The 15,366-nt window shown below is 37.3% G+C and overlaps 1 protein-coding gene across 1 annotated transcript in view; it reads left to right on the top strand.

Moving 5' to 3' along the window:
• The window catches only part of LOC133519513 (vitamin K-dependent protein C), a 48,363-nt gene extending 33,456 nt beyond the window's left edge, over positions 1 to 14,907 (top strand). Inside the window, exons 10-11 of the mRNA XM_061853519.1 lie at positions 356 to 514; positions 13,709 to 14,907. Coding sequence (XP_061709503.1) covers positions 356 to 514; positions 13,709 to 13,828 — 279 coding nt within the window. The 3' untranslated portion in view covers positions 13,829 to 14,907. The remainder of the gene's footprint in view (positions 1 to 355; positions 515 to 13,708) is intronic.
• Positions 14,908 to 15,366: the final 459 nt, after the last annotated feature.

The following is a 15,366-nucleotide window of genomic DNA, read 5'->3' as shown; positions in this document are numbered from 1 at the left end:
CTCAATACCTTTACTTCATAGGTCCTATGCTAACCACCGGTTAAAAATTCGCCCATATTGAATATACACACTGTATATACGGAATGAATAATTTGTTAGCTTTTGAGAATAAAAAAAAAGTATGTGTTGTTTTGCATGCGTATAATGCGCAGAATCATCACAGACGCTTTGTGCTTTTATGTCCCGGTTAACTATATTTATGTATGCCTTGCTTGGCGGATGCGTGACGTCACCTTACAGTAGCAAGCCGAATAAATGCGCTTATCTAGGTGATTTGCGGTTAATCTGAGGACCGTTAAATGGTGGATTGTGTACTCTATTTTTTAATTCTAATAATAAGTATTCTCTTTGCCAGGTGTCGACAATCCAGCAAGGCGTGTGTCGGCGCTCGTACTGGCAGTACGCGATCACGGATAACATGGTGTGCGCGGGGCGCGGGCGTCGTGACTCTTGCGCTGGAGACTCGGGGGGCCCGCTGCTGTGTCGGGGACAAGACGCGCGCTATTATTTACAGGTGAGTTTGTGGAATACATTACTCCTATGGCTAGATGTATACGATACAGCAGGCGTGCAGGCCGCATAATCTAGCTATACGGGATTACAGACAACATGGCGTGCCCCAGATTCGAGCGGCTGGTAGGTATAGTAGCGGAAGAATGTGCTCCATCTAGTCAAATAATTATCGCGATTCAGTGCTCTCTCATAAGTTCTCAATGTTGATGAGATCGTGTGCTTCAAAGTAGACTTTATTAACTTTACTCCTTTGGTAGAAAACCATTAATAAATCTGGACCAGGGTATACTCTGATTCCAAGGATATAATCCTTAATTAGACCAGGGTATCCTTAAATTTAAATTTTAGGATGTTATTTAATTTGATTTAATTCTATTTTAATTTAATTTAATTCTTTTTGTAATGTGTAAATGTATAATGTATATGGAAATAATTTTCTGAAATAAATTTCATTCATTCATTCATTCATTCATTCATTCATTCATTCATTCATTAAATTACTTCCAAACAAAGGAGAGGTAGCCTCTAAAGAGGTAAAAGTACCTCCACCGTACCTACAGAAGACCACAGCCATAATAACACTGCTACTTACTGTGTGGGTATGTAGCGTTAAGTTACTGATGTTAAGTAAGGTATCCAATGTCTCCAGGAACCACTATGTTGGTCAAGTTTGGCCACTATTTGTCCATTCAACCACTGTGTTGACAGTATTGACACTGATCAACACTCTCAAAGCAGTGAATCCTTGTAATCTTAATAGGTTGGCAACGCGCCTGTAAGTTCAGTAGATATGCAAGCGCCCATAGGCATATCCAAAAAATATACCTACTATAATAATATATAACTTTAGTAAATAATTCACAGTATTATGTATAAAGTCTAGGAAACAAGTGCGAGTCGGACTCGCGCCGCAAGGGTTCCGTAATCACACATTTTTTTAAATATTTTTGTCCTTAAGATCGACCCACGCTTGACCTTCCTTATAAGTTTTATTTTATACTACGACGGTGGCAAACAAGCATACCGCCTCGTTTTATGGTAAGCAGTCTCCGTAGCCTATGTATGCAACTCCAGAGAAGCTACATGCGCGTTGCCGACCCTAACACTCTGCACCCTCGTTCAGCTCTGGCAACCTTACTCACCGGCACAGGAACACAACACTATGAGTAGGGTCTAGTGTTATTTGGCTGTGGTTTTCTGTAAGGTGGAGGTACTTCCCCAGTTGGGCTCTGCTTTAGATCTGGAATGACATCCGCTCCCCATTCATTCCCATTGTTAATGGTTAATAAACTATCTCTTCTGCCTGAAGCAAAGGTGGAGGGATGCCTTGGAGGATAGCCATTATGGAACCCGAACCATAGGAGCTATCCTCCCAGTAATGGACGAGTGGTTGGGCAGAAGAAAGGGGGCCCTTACATTTAGGGTAACGCAGGTGGTGTCCGGACACGGTTGTTTCGGGCACTACCTGCACAAAATACAGAGGGAGCCGGGGCCCCAGTGCCATGAATGTGGTGCGATGGACGACACGGCCCAGCACACTCTAGAGGAGTGCAACCGCTGGGCCGTGGAAAGAGCGGCCCTTAGGGCGGCGACGGGGGTTATAGACCTCTCGCTACACAGCATAATAGCGGCGATGCTGGGTAGCGAGAGGAATTGGGAAGCGGTGGCCTCCTTCTGCGAAGAAGTCATGTCGCAGAAGGAGAAGGCGGAGAGGGAGCGAGAAACGTCTGCTGACGCGATTCCTCTCCGTCGCAAGCGGCAGGGCCAAAGGCAGAGAGCGCATGCTCGCCTCGAGCCTTAGGGCCAGCGGGCACTGGACCCGCATTGCACAGACGTCGTCGGGGGGCGGGGGATCACGCGTTTCTGATCCCCCCCTCCATTGTGAGGGTGCCCTGGCATTAAGCCGGGGCTGCCGGAGGGCGCCGTGGTGAATGTCATCATCGATCCCAGTGCGCCCTCATTAACGGCAAAGAGGGTGAAACGCCGGAGTGGGTTTAGTGGGTAGGGCTAAATTCTCCCCCCCCTCTTCCCTGGAGAGGGGAAAGGAGTGGCGAGTCCCACACACCGTGCGTAAATGCATTCCCACTCCGTCAACAAAAAAAAAAAAGGGACACCTACTTCTGAAATTGTGGCACGAATGTTTCTTTGACACTATTTGACCATATTATACAACAGACTATTCAAGCATCATACCATAGACGAACGCTTTAATTGGGGTCCACACATTGATGCTTTGTGCGATAAATTGCGAGCAATACTTTCTAAGTATTCAGTTATTAGATATAAAGTACCATACAAAATATTAATTAACATGTACAATTAACTAGCTGAATCAATCATAGCATATGGGCTAACAAGTTATGGCAGAACGTTCAAAAGCTACTTAGATAAAATATATAACCTACAACTAAGATTCCTAAAACTATTAGTTCCAAAAAAAATCAAAGATCAATTTAGAGACGACTATAGACATCTGTTTAAATTTTGTAATGTTATGCCCATTTATTGTAAAATAAAATACTTAATTTTAATGGAAAACATTCATAACAAACAAATAATGAAACCTGTTCAATATAAAATACATATAACAAAGATTTCTCAAAAGAAAGTTACAACTATCAACAGCAACAATAAATATGGAGAAAGAACAATAGCGTATATAAAAATTAAAATTAAATATCATTTATTTTCAGGCAACTATGGCCCATACAACGATAGCACCATATATATATGTATATATATAGATATAGGCGATATAGCACCGAGGTTATTTAACGAACTACCCATAAATTTATAAAATACTATAAATGAAAAATACAAATAAATTACTAAAAAAATACTACTTTGATGGCGTCTCAACATAATTTTACCTATACATTATATTATCTAATCTATTAGCAACTACATCATTCATTATTAATTAACAAATGAGTCAGACCCGTGGTTGTTAACTAAATAAATCATTCTGTATTCGCCACACGCCCCACTCGGTGCACACTCAAACTCGTCCGATCTGTTGTAATTAACGTCTTACTTAATAAATGGTATAATGGTATGGGTTTAAGATGTTCTTATCACGCAAGCCGCTCAGCGATGATAAGGAATGCCCGGCCGGACTGTACCTACTTGTGTATGAGCTAATTAGTTATACCCGCCGATGTATTTCTTGTACTTAACTCATTCGTAATTTTATATAATGTATATTTATTTATCCTATGTATCACAATAATTTGTAATGTAAAATGTATCCACGAATGGAGTGTCGATATAAACCCGACAGGGTTTCACGGCACTATTCTGTTTAGTTCAATGTAAGATATTTTATAGAATAAATAAAAAAAAAAAAAAAAACACGACAACGTAGTATCTTAGATTATGTTTTATGGTTTATGTTTTTTTTTTGTTCCTTATTGTTATATTATATTATTTTTTGTTTTATTTTGCATGCCAGTTGCTGGTAAAATGTGTGTTTCCTATGATTAATGTAAATAACTTATGTACCACATTTTATGCGGAATAAATGATTTGATTGATTGATTGATTGAAGACTTAATCCTCCGTTAGGCTCAATAGATGTATTTTTGGTATTAACATGTTGTTCAGATTACAACCTCTATACTACAAGTAACTCATTGATAGTAAGTATTTACTACAAAGTTCAGAAGGGAGAAGTATCTAATCAAAAACCAAACATTGTTGGGGCGTAGCGTAACCTTTGGCAATATTAAATATTCATACTTAAAAGGCTTTTAATAGCATAATAATTGAAAAAGGACCCCACTCCCCCGCCACAATTTCACTGCAAATAATTTCCGCTTTTATCGGGGTAAAAACTTAGTCATTACACTTATTACTTGGATATAATATAAAACCTGATTAAATTTCAGAAAATAACTTTTAAGCGGTTAAAAAGAAAATGGATTTTAGGATGATATCTTAGCAAAATAACAATAATTATCAAGTCTTGAAGAAAAGCCGCTGGGTTTTTGTGGCCATCTTCCAAATTGTCTACGAAATTTACATCCACCGCGGGCTTTTGCTTTCGTTATTTCGGTATGTTTTACAAATAGCTTAAAATATTACGAGGAATTGGAATTTTGAGTGCTATGCCTTACATAAATATTTAAATTTTAATTTTATTGCGAACGGCAAATCTGTATTCTAAAAAAATACCCACACCCGGAAGAAAAAGTAATAAAAATTGGCTAAATGGCAATATTGTTTTTCCATGACAGCAAAATCTTTCATAGAGCTTTATGCGGGGAATAAAAATTACGGCAGACAAATTCAATGTAAACTTATCCACCATAATTGATATTGCGCAATAAAATTGCCTACAGAATAAGGTCAATGATTTTTTTAAAGTTATTCTGACGACAAATTGAGTACATACCTATAGCTGCTCTCCACGAAACATGGCAGATGCGTAGGTAATATCTAAGTATATATGTATCTACATATATTTAAAATTTGATCTATTAAGCCGAATGATTATATGTAATTATCGACTCCTTGTTCAGAAGGCCTACCGCGAACCACGTTCGACGTGTTGCCTCTCTGTCGCACTTGTAAATTCGTACAATAGTGTAACAGGATGGCAACACGTCGAATGTGGTTTGCGGTAGGCCTTCAGACGTCTTAGGTAGTCGTCGGTTCGCTAAAGTATGAATAAAGCACGAAAAATTTTGTACATTGACCCGGCTGTTCCTATGTCTTGGCAAGTTGGCAAGCTTGAAACTTTATGCTTCGCAAGTAATAGTACATATATTCCTGATTGGAGAAGTCTGTGCCATGCCAACAGACTAAAATTTAATAAAATTGTACCTAATTTCTGGCTCCATTTCGATAATTTATTATTGCAGTCTTTGAATATACCACTTCGATACTTGCAGCATATTTTGCTTTTGTTTAAATTTAAATGAAACCATCCGTCTTAGTTTTAGCTTAATAATTTACATATTTAAATTACCTTCTGCTAATCGCAGCAATGAAATTTAAACGTTGTCTGTCATATACAGCTTAATAAGGGTGCTTATTATGCTTAAGTTTTAAGAACGTCTCAGGTATTTAATAAAGCCTAAAGATACATACTTAACTCAAGGTTTGCCGAATTACATCGCTAAATTAGCGGTAATGCCTGCGGCTTCCAAAATGGAAGTCGTGGGAAGCCTGGTTCGTATGGTACAGCGTAAAGTAAATTTTATGATTGTTTAATATGTTTTGGACCCACGGTTCAAAATTAGAGAGGGCGCGCACATATTTTTTTTTCGGAGCGATTGTCTCCCAAAATATTCACTTTATCAAACATTGGTATATTGGGCCCCAAACGAAGACCGGATGGAAGTTGGACAGTCCTTAAGAACCGTGAGATTGAAGACCTAGTGGCTGAACCTAACATCATGGGAGAAAGTAAAGCCCACAGACTCCGTTGGTTAGGCCACCTTGAGAGAATGGACGAAGATCGGAACGTAAAAAGAGCGTACCTGGGTCGCCTAGCAGGAGGACGTCCTATCGGACGCCCTAGATATCGCTGGAGCGACATGGTGGAGGCGGATCTGCGCGAGCTTCGAGTCGACAATTGGCGAGAGGTCGCATAGGACCGAGAAAAGTGGCGCTATCTTGTGTCGGAGGCCAAGTCTCATTTTGGGTCGCTGAGCCAACGGAGTAAGTAGTAAGTAAACATTGGTGAACCGCTCCACACCTTGATTCATTTATATGTGACGTTCCAGGGTTAAAGGTACCTTATGGCAAGCGGCGCTTACGCTGTTATTAACGACGCTTCACTAATGCGAGCTACAGGACGTAAGCGCCAACCGCCATAACCCGTGGAACCCGTGTTACCCGTGGAATGATATCATGCCGAATTGCAGCTTTCTAGCACTAACAATCACGGAGCAAAGCCGCGGACAGACAAATGGACATGGCGAACCCTAAAAAAATGCTTATAAGTACATGTTCTTCAATGTTCTTCAATGTTGTATGCAAATGTTCCAAATATTATAAATATTAAACGTCAAGAGTTAAAGGAGGGTGGGCAAATAGGCCTATTTGAGCAATAAGGGCAAGCAATATATCACCGCATAGGTTACCCTAAGTTGTAAAACTGTTACTATGGCAGGTACTCCCAAATCTTTGTGTGAAAAAAGTTATTACCATAAAAAGTAGTGTGAGTTGAAACGTATATATAGGTTTTTTTCGATACTAAATTTCCGTGCCGCAGATCAGGAAGGTTTTGTTATTGTATCACGATATTTTAGTATTTTATTCGTTTTCTTACTTTTTTTTGTATTTTTTTAAACATATTTGTCAAGTCTCGCCATTCAAAAAAATGGAGTGTATAAAAAAACCGTTGTCGATTTTTCTTATTGGTCAGGGCAGTATCCATACAAGTCTGCCCATTCACCTTTTATATAATAAAAAAAAACATGTCATGTCTGTTATTATAAATGTATTATTCGTTTATTGATTTACAGTTCCACCATTTGTAAATAATAAACTATTCAGACATAAAATGTACACAAGTGTGGTTAACCGTTATTTAAAGAGTAATAAATGTATCCGGTACTTTCAAGATAAACCGGGGCGACGGAAAATAAGTTCAGCCATAATTCCTCAGCTTAGCCGCGAAACTACCTTAGCGGGTAACGGCAGTAACTTTGCCACATAAGCACTAACTAAACAAATATTTCTAACGGGTACTAAAGGTTACCTAAGGCTAAATTTCTACTGAGGAAAAATTTAAAAAGTGGGACACGGACCCGCGACTCCGTCTATATCATACCTCTCGCGTCGTATGACGGTTCCTGTGACAGTTCCTTCCAAAGTTTTATGGTTACATTTAATAAAATAAATAAAAAAACTGTTTTTTGTTATAGGAAAACAATTACATTTCCATTTACTTAGAATTAATCTTGTATTTTTACGATTATAAATGGACTAAGGCAAGGATATGGGGATGCCACCCCAACTACGTTCGATTTCACTATCTGAAGGTTTATTTAATCTTTATTCCGCAATACAAGAAGGCACAAATGGCGGACTTAATACATTCTCTACCAGTCAACCAATGGGTTAAACCAAAAAGATTAAGTAGGTGCAGTGTCTTTTGAAGTAAATGATAATGTAACTAAGATTATATATGAATATCTATATATTGATAAGCTTACACACATACTTAATACAAATAAACATAAATAATCATATGTATACCAAGTCTGATAGAGAAGGTTGTCGTTTAGCAATATTATAAGGCCGCTTGTTGTTACCTACCAATTTATATCTTTTCTCAATTCATATTTTTATTGGTAGTGTGTAATACTTAAAGCATTTTATTATAAATTATTATTTGTATGTCTTTCCCATCACGGAACAATGGTATACCGGACTTTTAAGAGGCGTGCGCGGAGCCGAAGCCAACAAGTAAAGTTTGACACTTAAGTGAAAACTTTAATGAAATTTAAGGTGTACACCGAGCGGGTGCTGGATGTGAGTTGATGGAATCTAATATGAACTAGGCTATTTGGTGAAAGCGATGGACTAAATATAAAACCGGATGCTTGCCTAATAAAATGGTATATAATTTTATTTCTGGCAGACAGTGACAACAATAATCGTAATTTTCATGTTTTTACCGTATTTTTATTACTTAAATGTTACATATCTAAATATTAGATCAATGCGCTAAATTTCCAAAAATTATCTACAAACATTTTACGTAACAGTTAGTCCATATAAATATCATATATTTGCTATGGAATAAAATGGAGCACCCATTTGTACTCATCACCGAGTTACGGTTAACATATACGGAAATTGTTAAAAGGAAATGCGAAAACAGGGTGTTTGTGAAACTCTTGACGCTGCCAACGAAGTTCCCAAGTTTAAATTCCGGTACGAGCATATTACAGGGAAACTTAATGGAGTGAGGGAAACACAGAAAATAAAGGCAACTGCTTTTGCCCTATTAGCTGTGTGACCAACGGAAATCTTTTTTAACCTGAATTACGGTTTTTTTTTTAAATCTTTTGAAGACACAGAAATGATCGTAAAAGTCGTATCAAAACACGGTCATATTTTTTTTATCAGAATTGGCCTTCTACATTAGTAGGTAGCGTGCGGCATGATAATTTGAAACCGCCAACACTAACGATAATTAAATTTTCACCAAGTCAACTTGTAACAGATTGCTCCTTTGATCAGTTTCAAGGCTTTACATACAATCAAGGCACGCAAAGGATTAATTTGAATGTTAGACAGTAGGTATATTGTATCGATTTTGATTGATAATTCTGTAATTTCAGTTACAAAATAAGCGTATATTTAATAAATAGAAAGAAGTGGAAATGGTGAAAGATATCATATTAAAATGAATTGGTTCCATTCAATAATATTCAATGTAAATTATAGATAGGTTTGATTAAAGCTTACGTGTTTCTTTTTTTAATGTAAATAACGAATAAAAATAATATGAGAAGGCGGTAATCATGGACACGGCGCGTATAGTACGTCGGTTCCTCTCTCTGCGGCCCTGAGCTTGGGCCCTGCCCCGCTGCTGGCGGCACCCTAGGTTAGGTTTTTTATAATATGTTTATATGTTTTAGTATTGTTTATATAAAAAAACCTAAAACAAGAAGGAAAGTAAATAAAGAGAATATGAATAATAATATCTACTTATTTCTAACAAATAAAATCTATACATACAACAACCATGAGTAGGTATATAGTACGCACCAACGCCAACGCCGATGGCATCCAAATTTCAATAAAAATGCCCAGCAAATAACATAACTTAACCCTTTTCCAGGCAGCATCAATCTACAAGGTTTTCCCAGAAACCCCAAATATATTCCAATTATTCCAGCTTTGATGATTAATTTGAACAAAAGTCACATATCTCGAAAGTCTAATCTAATTTGAACCTTAAATCCGAATGCTAAGGTTGAAATTGTATCGGCGCGTATGTGGTCGATAAATCGTATTATGCCTAAAAAAGGGTTAAAATATCTGACACTAATATAAAAATAAAACTGATTCATTCACGCAGTGAAATCACATTTAGTACAACATGTTTTGATTATGTTATATTTCAAAATATTATTTTAGAGTACCTACGCATAATATGTGAGCTAAGTATACATTTATTATTCCTTGTTTTATCTGGAAATCTTTCACATCCAAAATCTGATAGTTTCAATAATTCATAATAGTGATTATTAGTACTTAAATCAAATATTTACTTAGTACCTAGGTAGTTACATTGTTGTCCCTGTAAAATAGACGCCGCCTGGTTATAGTTACCAATGGCCTGTTTCATAAAAGCTTGTTAAAAAGGGGGAAGCCCTATCTGATAAAAGAAGTAAAAAAAAACTTCGGCTAGTATTACAAGATTTACAAGTTACATATATACGTACGTCATGTTTTCGTGAAGCAAACCCGGTACTAAACCAAGTGCCTACAGTCGCTATCAGATATATCGGAGCGACCAAGGTGCTCACAAATATCTGAACAGGCCTCTATTGACATGGCGCTAGAGACGCTAGAGTGCGTGTTCAGATATTTTTGAGCACCTCAGCCGCTCGGATATATCTGATGGCGACTGTACTTATTATGAGGGTTACTATTAAAAACTGTGAGCGTCAGGATGGCGAGTGGACCTCATGGAATTTCAACGAAATATTTATTATAAACATATTGTACCTTCTGAAACCAGTGTACCTCTCCCTAAAACGAGATATTTAAAAAAAGGTCCACCCGCCGTCCTAACGTCAGGTTGGTGGGTGGACCTATTAAATCTTGCATTAGGTATTTCACTCAAATCAAAATGTATGTGGTTATACACTAGTATACCTCGGTGTACTTTTAATACAAATAGCTGTACCTCTCCCAAAAATAAGTTACGTCTAATAATCAGTGCACATTGCACCCGCCATTTTAGGGTTAAACAGATATCTACGAGTATGTAGGTTCTATTTGGTATTTTTCGTTACTGGGGGCCTACCGCGAACCACGTTCGATGTGTTGCATCTCTGTCACACTTGTAAATTCGTACGTAAGTGTGACAGGGAGGTTACACGTCTAACGTGGTTCGCGGTAGGCCCTCTGAATATAAAGGATCTAAAAATTCCGGGGATAAAAGGGAATCAAGCGATAGGGGGGATTGAGGCAAATATAAATCGTGTCATTCACGATGACGCGTGCCTTGACTCGTATTATTACAGGTTAAATTTGACAAATGTACGTGTCTTCGTGGATGACACGAACTATAAGTATTGCTTTCGAAGTATAGCTTTTCTTAAACCTTAGTTTTTAATTGCGTGGAATTCTGACGTCTCCTGGTAATGTTAGGCAAAAAATACTCCTTAAATTTATGGTGAGAATTACATGCCAAAATAAAACAATTTTTTAATTTCAATCATCATAATACTTTATTCGTGAAATCAATGATAGTTTAATTTTAAAGTGCAATATTTCGACTAGAGAAAATATCAGGTATTTTTCTGGGGTAAAAAATAATTGTTACTGGTATCATTCTAATGACTTTCATACATCGTAAACCTTTGGACTAAATTTTTTTTTTTATACCTTGTACTATCTTGTCTCGTTTTAAACAAGAAATAATGTTCAAGTGAATTGGTTTATACCGTGGGGGCTCCAGCTATCCTCTATACGAACCCTTATTTAAGTATATCTGGCCACTGCAATATAATTACCTATAATAAGTGTCTATGTCACGGTTTCTAAAATCAAACATTATTTAATTGGTTGAGTTTTATCAAGCGTTTTGACGTAATCCGCCGTTCGTGCGACGGAGGCAGCGGCAAGGGGCGTCCATAGGTGGGAACAAAGGTCGGGCCGCTGTGTTCCACTCCATATGGCCGTCGCTCGCCGCTACCGCCGCCGCACGATGTCGTAACCGAGCCGTGAGCGTGTTCTCCTTACATCTATCTACCCTCTATTTCAAACAAATTCCATAAATGTTTACGTCATGACTCATGTCATTCGGCTTTCAATAGTTTGAACGTGCGAATGTGTTTGAAATTACGTTAAAGGGAACTGCCCACTTTGAAAATTTTCAGTCATATAAGAGTTCATGTAAGAAATATTAACTTCATATAAAAAATATTGGTAATAGTATGTACAGTAAAAAAATGTTCACTATCCCTGAAACATCAAATTATGATAGATGTCAGAATTCCACGCAATTAAACGATTATACGAAGACACGTTTCAACACGTTTTCGTTACCAAGATTGTATTTTTAAATCATCATTTCGTTATACTATGCTTTTCTCAGATTAGTTTTCCAAAATACAATTTTTCTAACTCACCCTAAATTGTCTATTAGCGCCGTTCTTTTTACCATGGCATGATGCCATCTACATAGATAACGCAACCGATTTCTGTCTCCGGTCGTGCGAACGATTGTTTGGCAAAATTGAAGTTTGGAAATGGATGATTCGGGAATCAGTACCCCTAGTGTAAATAAATTCGATTTCCAAACGTGACGTACGCATTTGCGTTTAGTCTCATTTTGTATTGGATTTCGAAAGAGCGCGCCAAGCGGGACGTTTTGGAACCTCAAAATCCCATACAAAATGAGACTTAACGCAAACGCGTTCGTCACGTTATGATGTCGATCAAAGTTACACTAGGGGTACGGTTAGTGAGAACGCAAGTTTTGGCATAGGCGATATCTTTGGAAGATGGATAAAACGGATTTGGCAACGGCAAAACTTGATACATAAATACATAATAGTTTAACTAGGATTTTTTTTGGCATTACTAATCATAGATGAAATTAAACTCTCTGTACGCCGATTTACACAAATAAAAAAGTCAACTACAGTAATTTCACCTAAAAGCCGTAGTCTCTGTGAATAAAGACTTTGTATTTTATTGTTACTTTATAAAATTTAAAGAGAGGTATGGGCATTGTGAATTTCAAAGAGAGGTGTGGACATTGTGAATGTCATCTCGCTTTGTGTTGTAGGGCACAGCACTGCGGATGTCATTCCAGATCGAGAGCAGAGCTCAACTGGGGAAGTACCTCCACCTTACAGAAAACCGTAGCCAAATAACACTAGGCCCTACTCATAGTGTTGTGTTCCTGCCGGTGAGTAAGGTCGCCAGAGCTCAACGAGGGTGCGGAGTGTTGGGGGTCGGCAACGCGACTGTAACTCCTAATTGGAGTTGCAGGCGTACAAAGGCTACGGAGACTGCTTACCATCAGGCGGGCAGTATGCTTGTTTGCCACCGACGTAGTATTAAAAATAGATAATAAAGATATTATTTTAATATTTTGAAGGAAAAAATATATACAACTGTATGTTGGTTGGTTGGTTGGTTGTTGATACCCACTAACGTCCTTGATATTTTTCAGAGACTTCTATTATTATTATAAAATAAGGGTGACAGCTGGTAACTACAGCTAACAAAAGCATGTGGAGTAGATAATAGGTTTACGGATCCTCTTCAACCTACAAGGATAAGAGCAATTAAATGAAATTCAAACGAGTAATGATTGTATACCTATACAGGATGATTTCGTGGTCTTGGAGCACAAGACATCACACAGAATTCAAAGATGAGTCTAATGATGTTGCTCATTATTTACTATCACCAATAATTGTGATTATTTTTCAGATGATAAGTAGAAAAAAACATGTTTGCATACAGTTTGGTCACCCTACTCAATGTGACGTCTTGTCGCTTCCATACAGCGCATGTCAAAAGTCATAGGGTGACCATGATTACTTCGTATAAGATTAATTTTACTTGAAAAATAATAAAAATCTAACTAATTTTCTTTCAGTCAAATACTACCGTATGATAATGTAAATCATTTATAGATTCAGAAAAAGTGGTTCTGGATCACGACCCAGAAATCAACCTGTATATTTCGGGATCTCGAAAACGGCTCCAACGATTTCAAGAAAATTTGTTATATGGGAGTTTTCTGGGGAGAATAATCGATTTACGAGTAGCTAGGTCTTATCTCTGGGAAAACGCGCATTTTTGATTTTCTATGTTTTCCGAGCAAAGCTTTGTCTCTCAGATATTTATTATATTAAACACACAAGCCTGAGTGTGACCGACACGTTCAAATCATACTCGCGACCTTTTAATCAAAGTTTAATATTTATTATATTCATGTCCTTTGGCACTGACCCTATTTATGGGTATATTCGTGTTCCAGGGGATCACGAGCTTCGGCGACGGCTGCGGCAAACGAGGCAAGTACGGGATCTACACCCGCACGGCCGGGTACGTCGCGTGGATTAACAACGTTATGGACAATAAATATTTCGATGATTGACCACACGTGTGTTTTCACGTTACTTATTGAGCGAACATTGTGTAAGCCGAGATCTATGAAAACAGTAGAACCAGCTTAATACTAATAAATGGGCAAATAAGAAGTAATAAGTATTTTGCTTTTAAATTCTTATAAAAATAAATGATCTTAAACCTTTTTAATTATATTAAGTTCAAAGATGACTAAGTATTGTTTTAAAAATATATTATTCAGGGTCGGCAAATACATGCGGAACATAATGTCTGACATATGTCCACCTCTAACAGCAGGGAAATGTAAGCCCTTATCATCCCAATTTATATGCTGAAAATTGGGATGATAATTGATGTTATAATATGAATGATGATTTCGCACATTTTCGGCGTTATCTTAGTAAATTTATGTCGAATAATCGGTTTTAACTGTTTAAATGTCATCATCAGCTTGTTATCATAGACACGTAATTTTATATAGCCTCACAGAAATAAATCAGGAGCTGCAAAATTAGGGGACTTTGTGTGCCAATCAATGTCACTTTTTCTCGAAATTAATCGAGCAAACAACGTGTTTTAAACAGCACAAAAATGTGATAAAATTAAATTTTTGCTGCTAGAGGTAGACTTTTTGCAGAAATTATCTTGCGTATACAAATTGCCAACCCTGAATAATTTATGAAAATATATTTAATAATTTTTGCACTTTATATAATTCAAATTTTAAAACAAAGTGTATCTCTCTTATTTGCCCAGCCTGTACAATCACGTTTAATATGATTTCCCGTGTAATATAACTTAATCGTAGTGTATAATTATCTAGCGCCTATAGCCTACAGTGGCAGCTAAACATCAATCAGGCCGCTTGTTTGCTACGGTCGTGGTATAAAAAATATACACCGTGGGCTCTAATAGCTGGACATATTTTAAATATGTATTCTTGACCGCACTTAGAGACTAAAGTTTTCTGAAACCGGTCTCGTTTTAGAGATAACGACAATTTTTGTGAAAATTTGTTTCTGTAATAACTCAGTGAAAGACGCTTTTTGGCGGCGATGCTGCCACTATGACTATGTGTTTTGGTTTAGACATACCTACTGATAGACTTTAAAGTTTTAAGGGAAATTCGCAAAATTTGTCTATACCTACATAAAAAATAAAAACTACTTATTCGTTGTAATATTATTTGTTCGCTATGATGTAAAAAAAGATAACGTTTCGTCTGCAAAAAACACACACGCACAAAAAAATTGCCTCGTTTGACCAAAAGTCATATACTTAGCATTTTTTGCTCCTTATGACAAATCCTTATGAATGCGTGGTTAAAATCTTTCGGGTTACTCTAGCCTACGGTGTAAATATGTGCCATTTTACATTGGTCCCTGCGACTTTTTATGCTTCGTACGGTTATTACGTTCTCTCGCTTACGGCGTGTTTATGTCAGAATATTCTTACTAAGCGGGGTTTACTGTACAATCTATATAAGTATTAGTAATCAAAGAGTGCTCGTAGGCCAAGTTCTGGAGGCCAAAGGCCCGCGAGCGGAGAGTTGAATAAATTCACTAA

Source organism: Cydia pomonella, chromosome 7 (genome assembly GCF_033807575.1).
Source record: "Cydia pomonella isolate Wapato2018A chromosome 7, ilCydPomo1, whole genome shotgun sequence".
In the NCBI taxonomy this organism is placed as follows: domain Eukaryota; kingdom Metazoa; phylum Arthropoda; class Insecta; order Lepidoptera; family Tortricidae; genus Cydia; species Cydia pomonella.
This window is presented reverse-complemented; position numbering and strand designations above follow the sequence as displayed.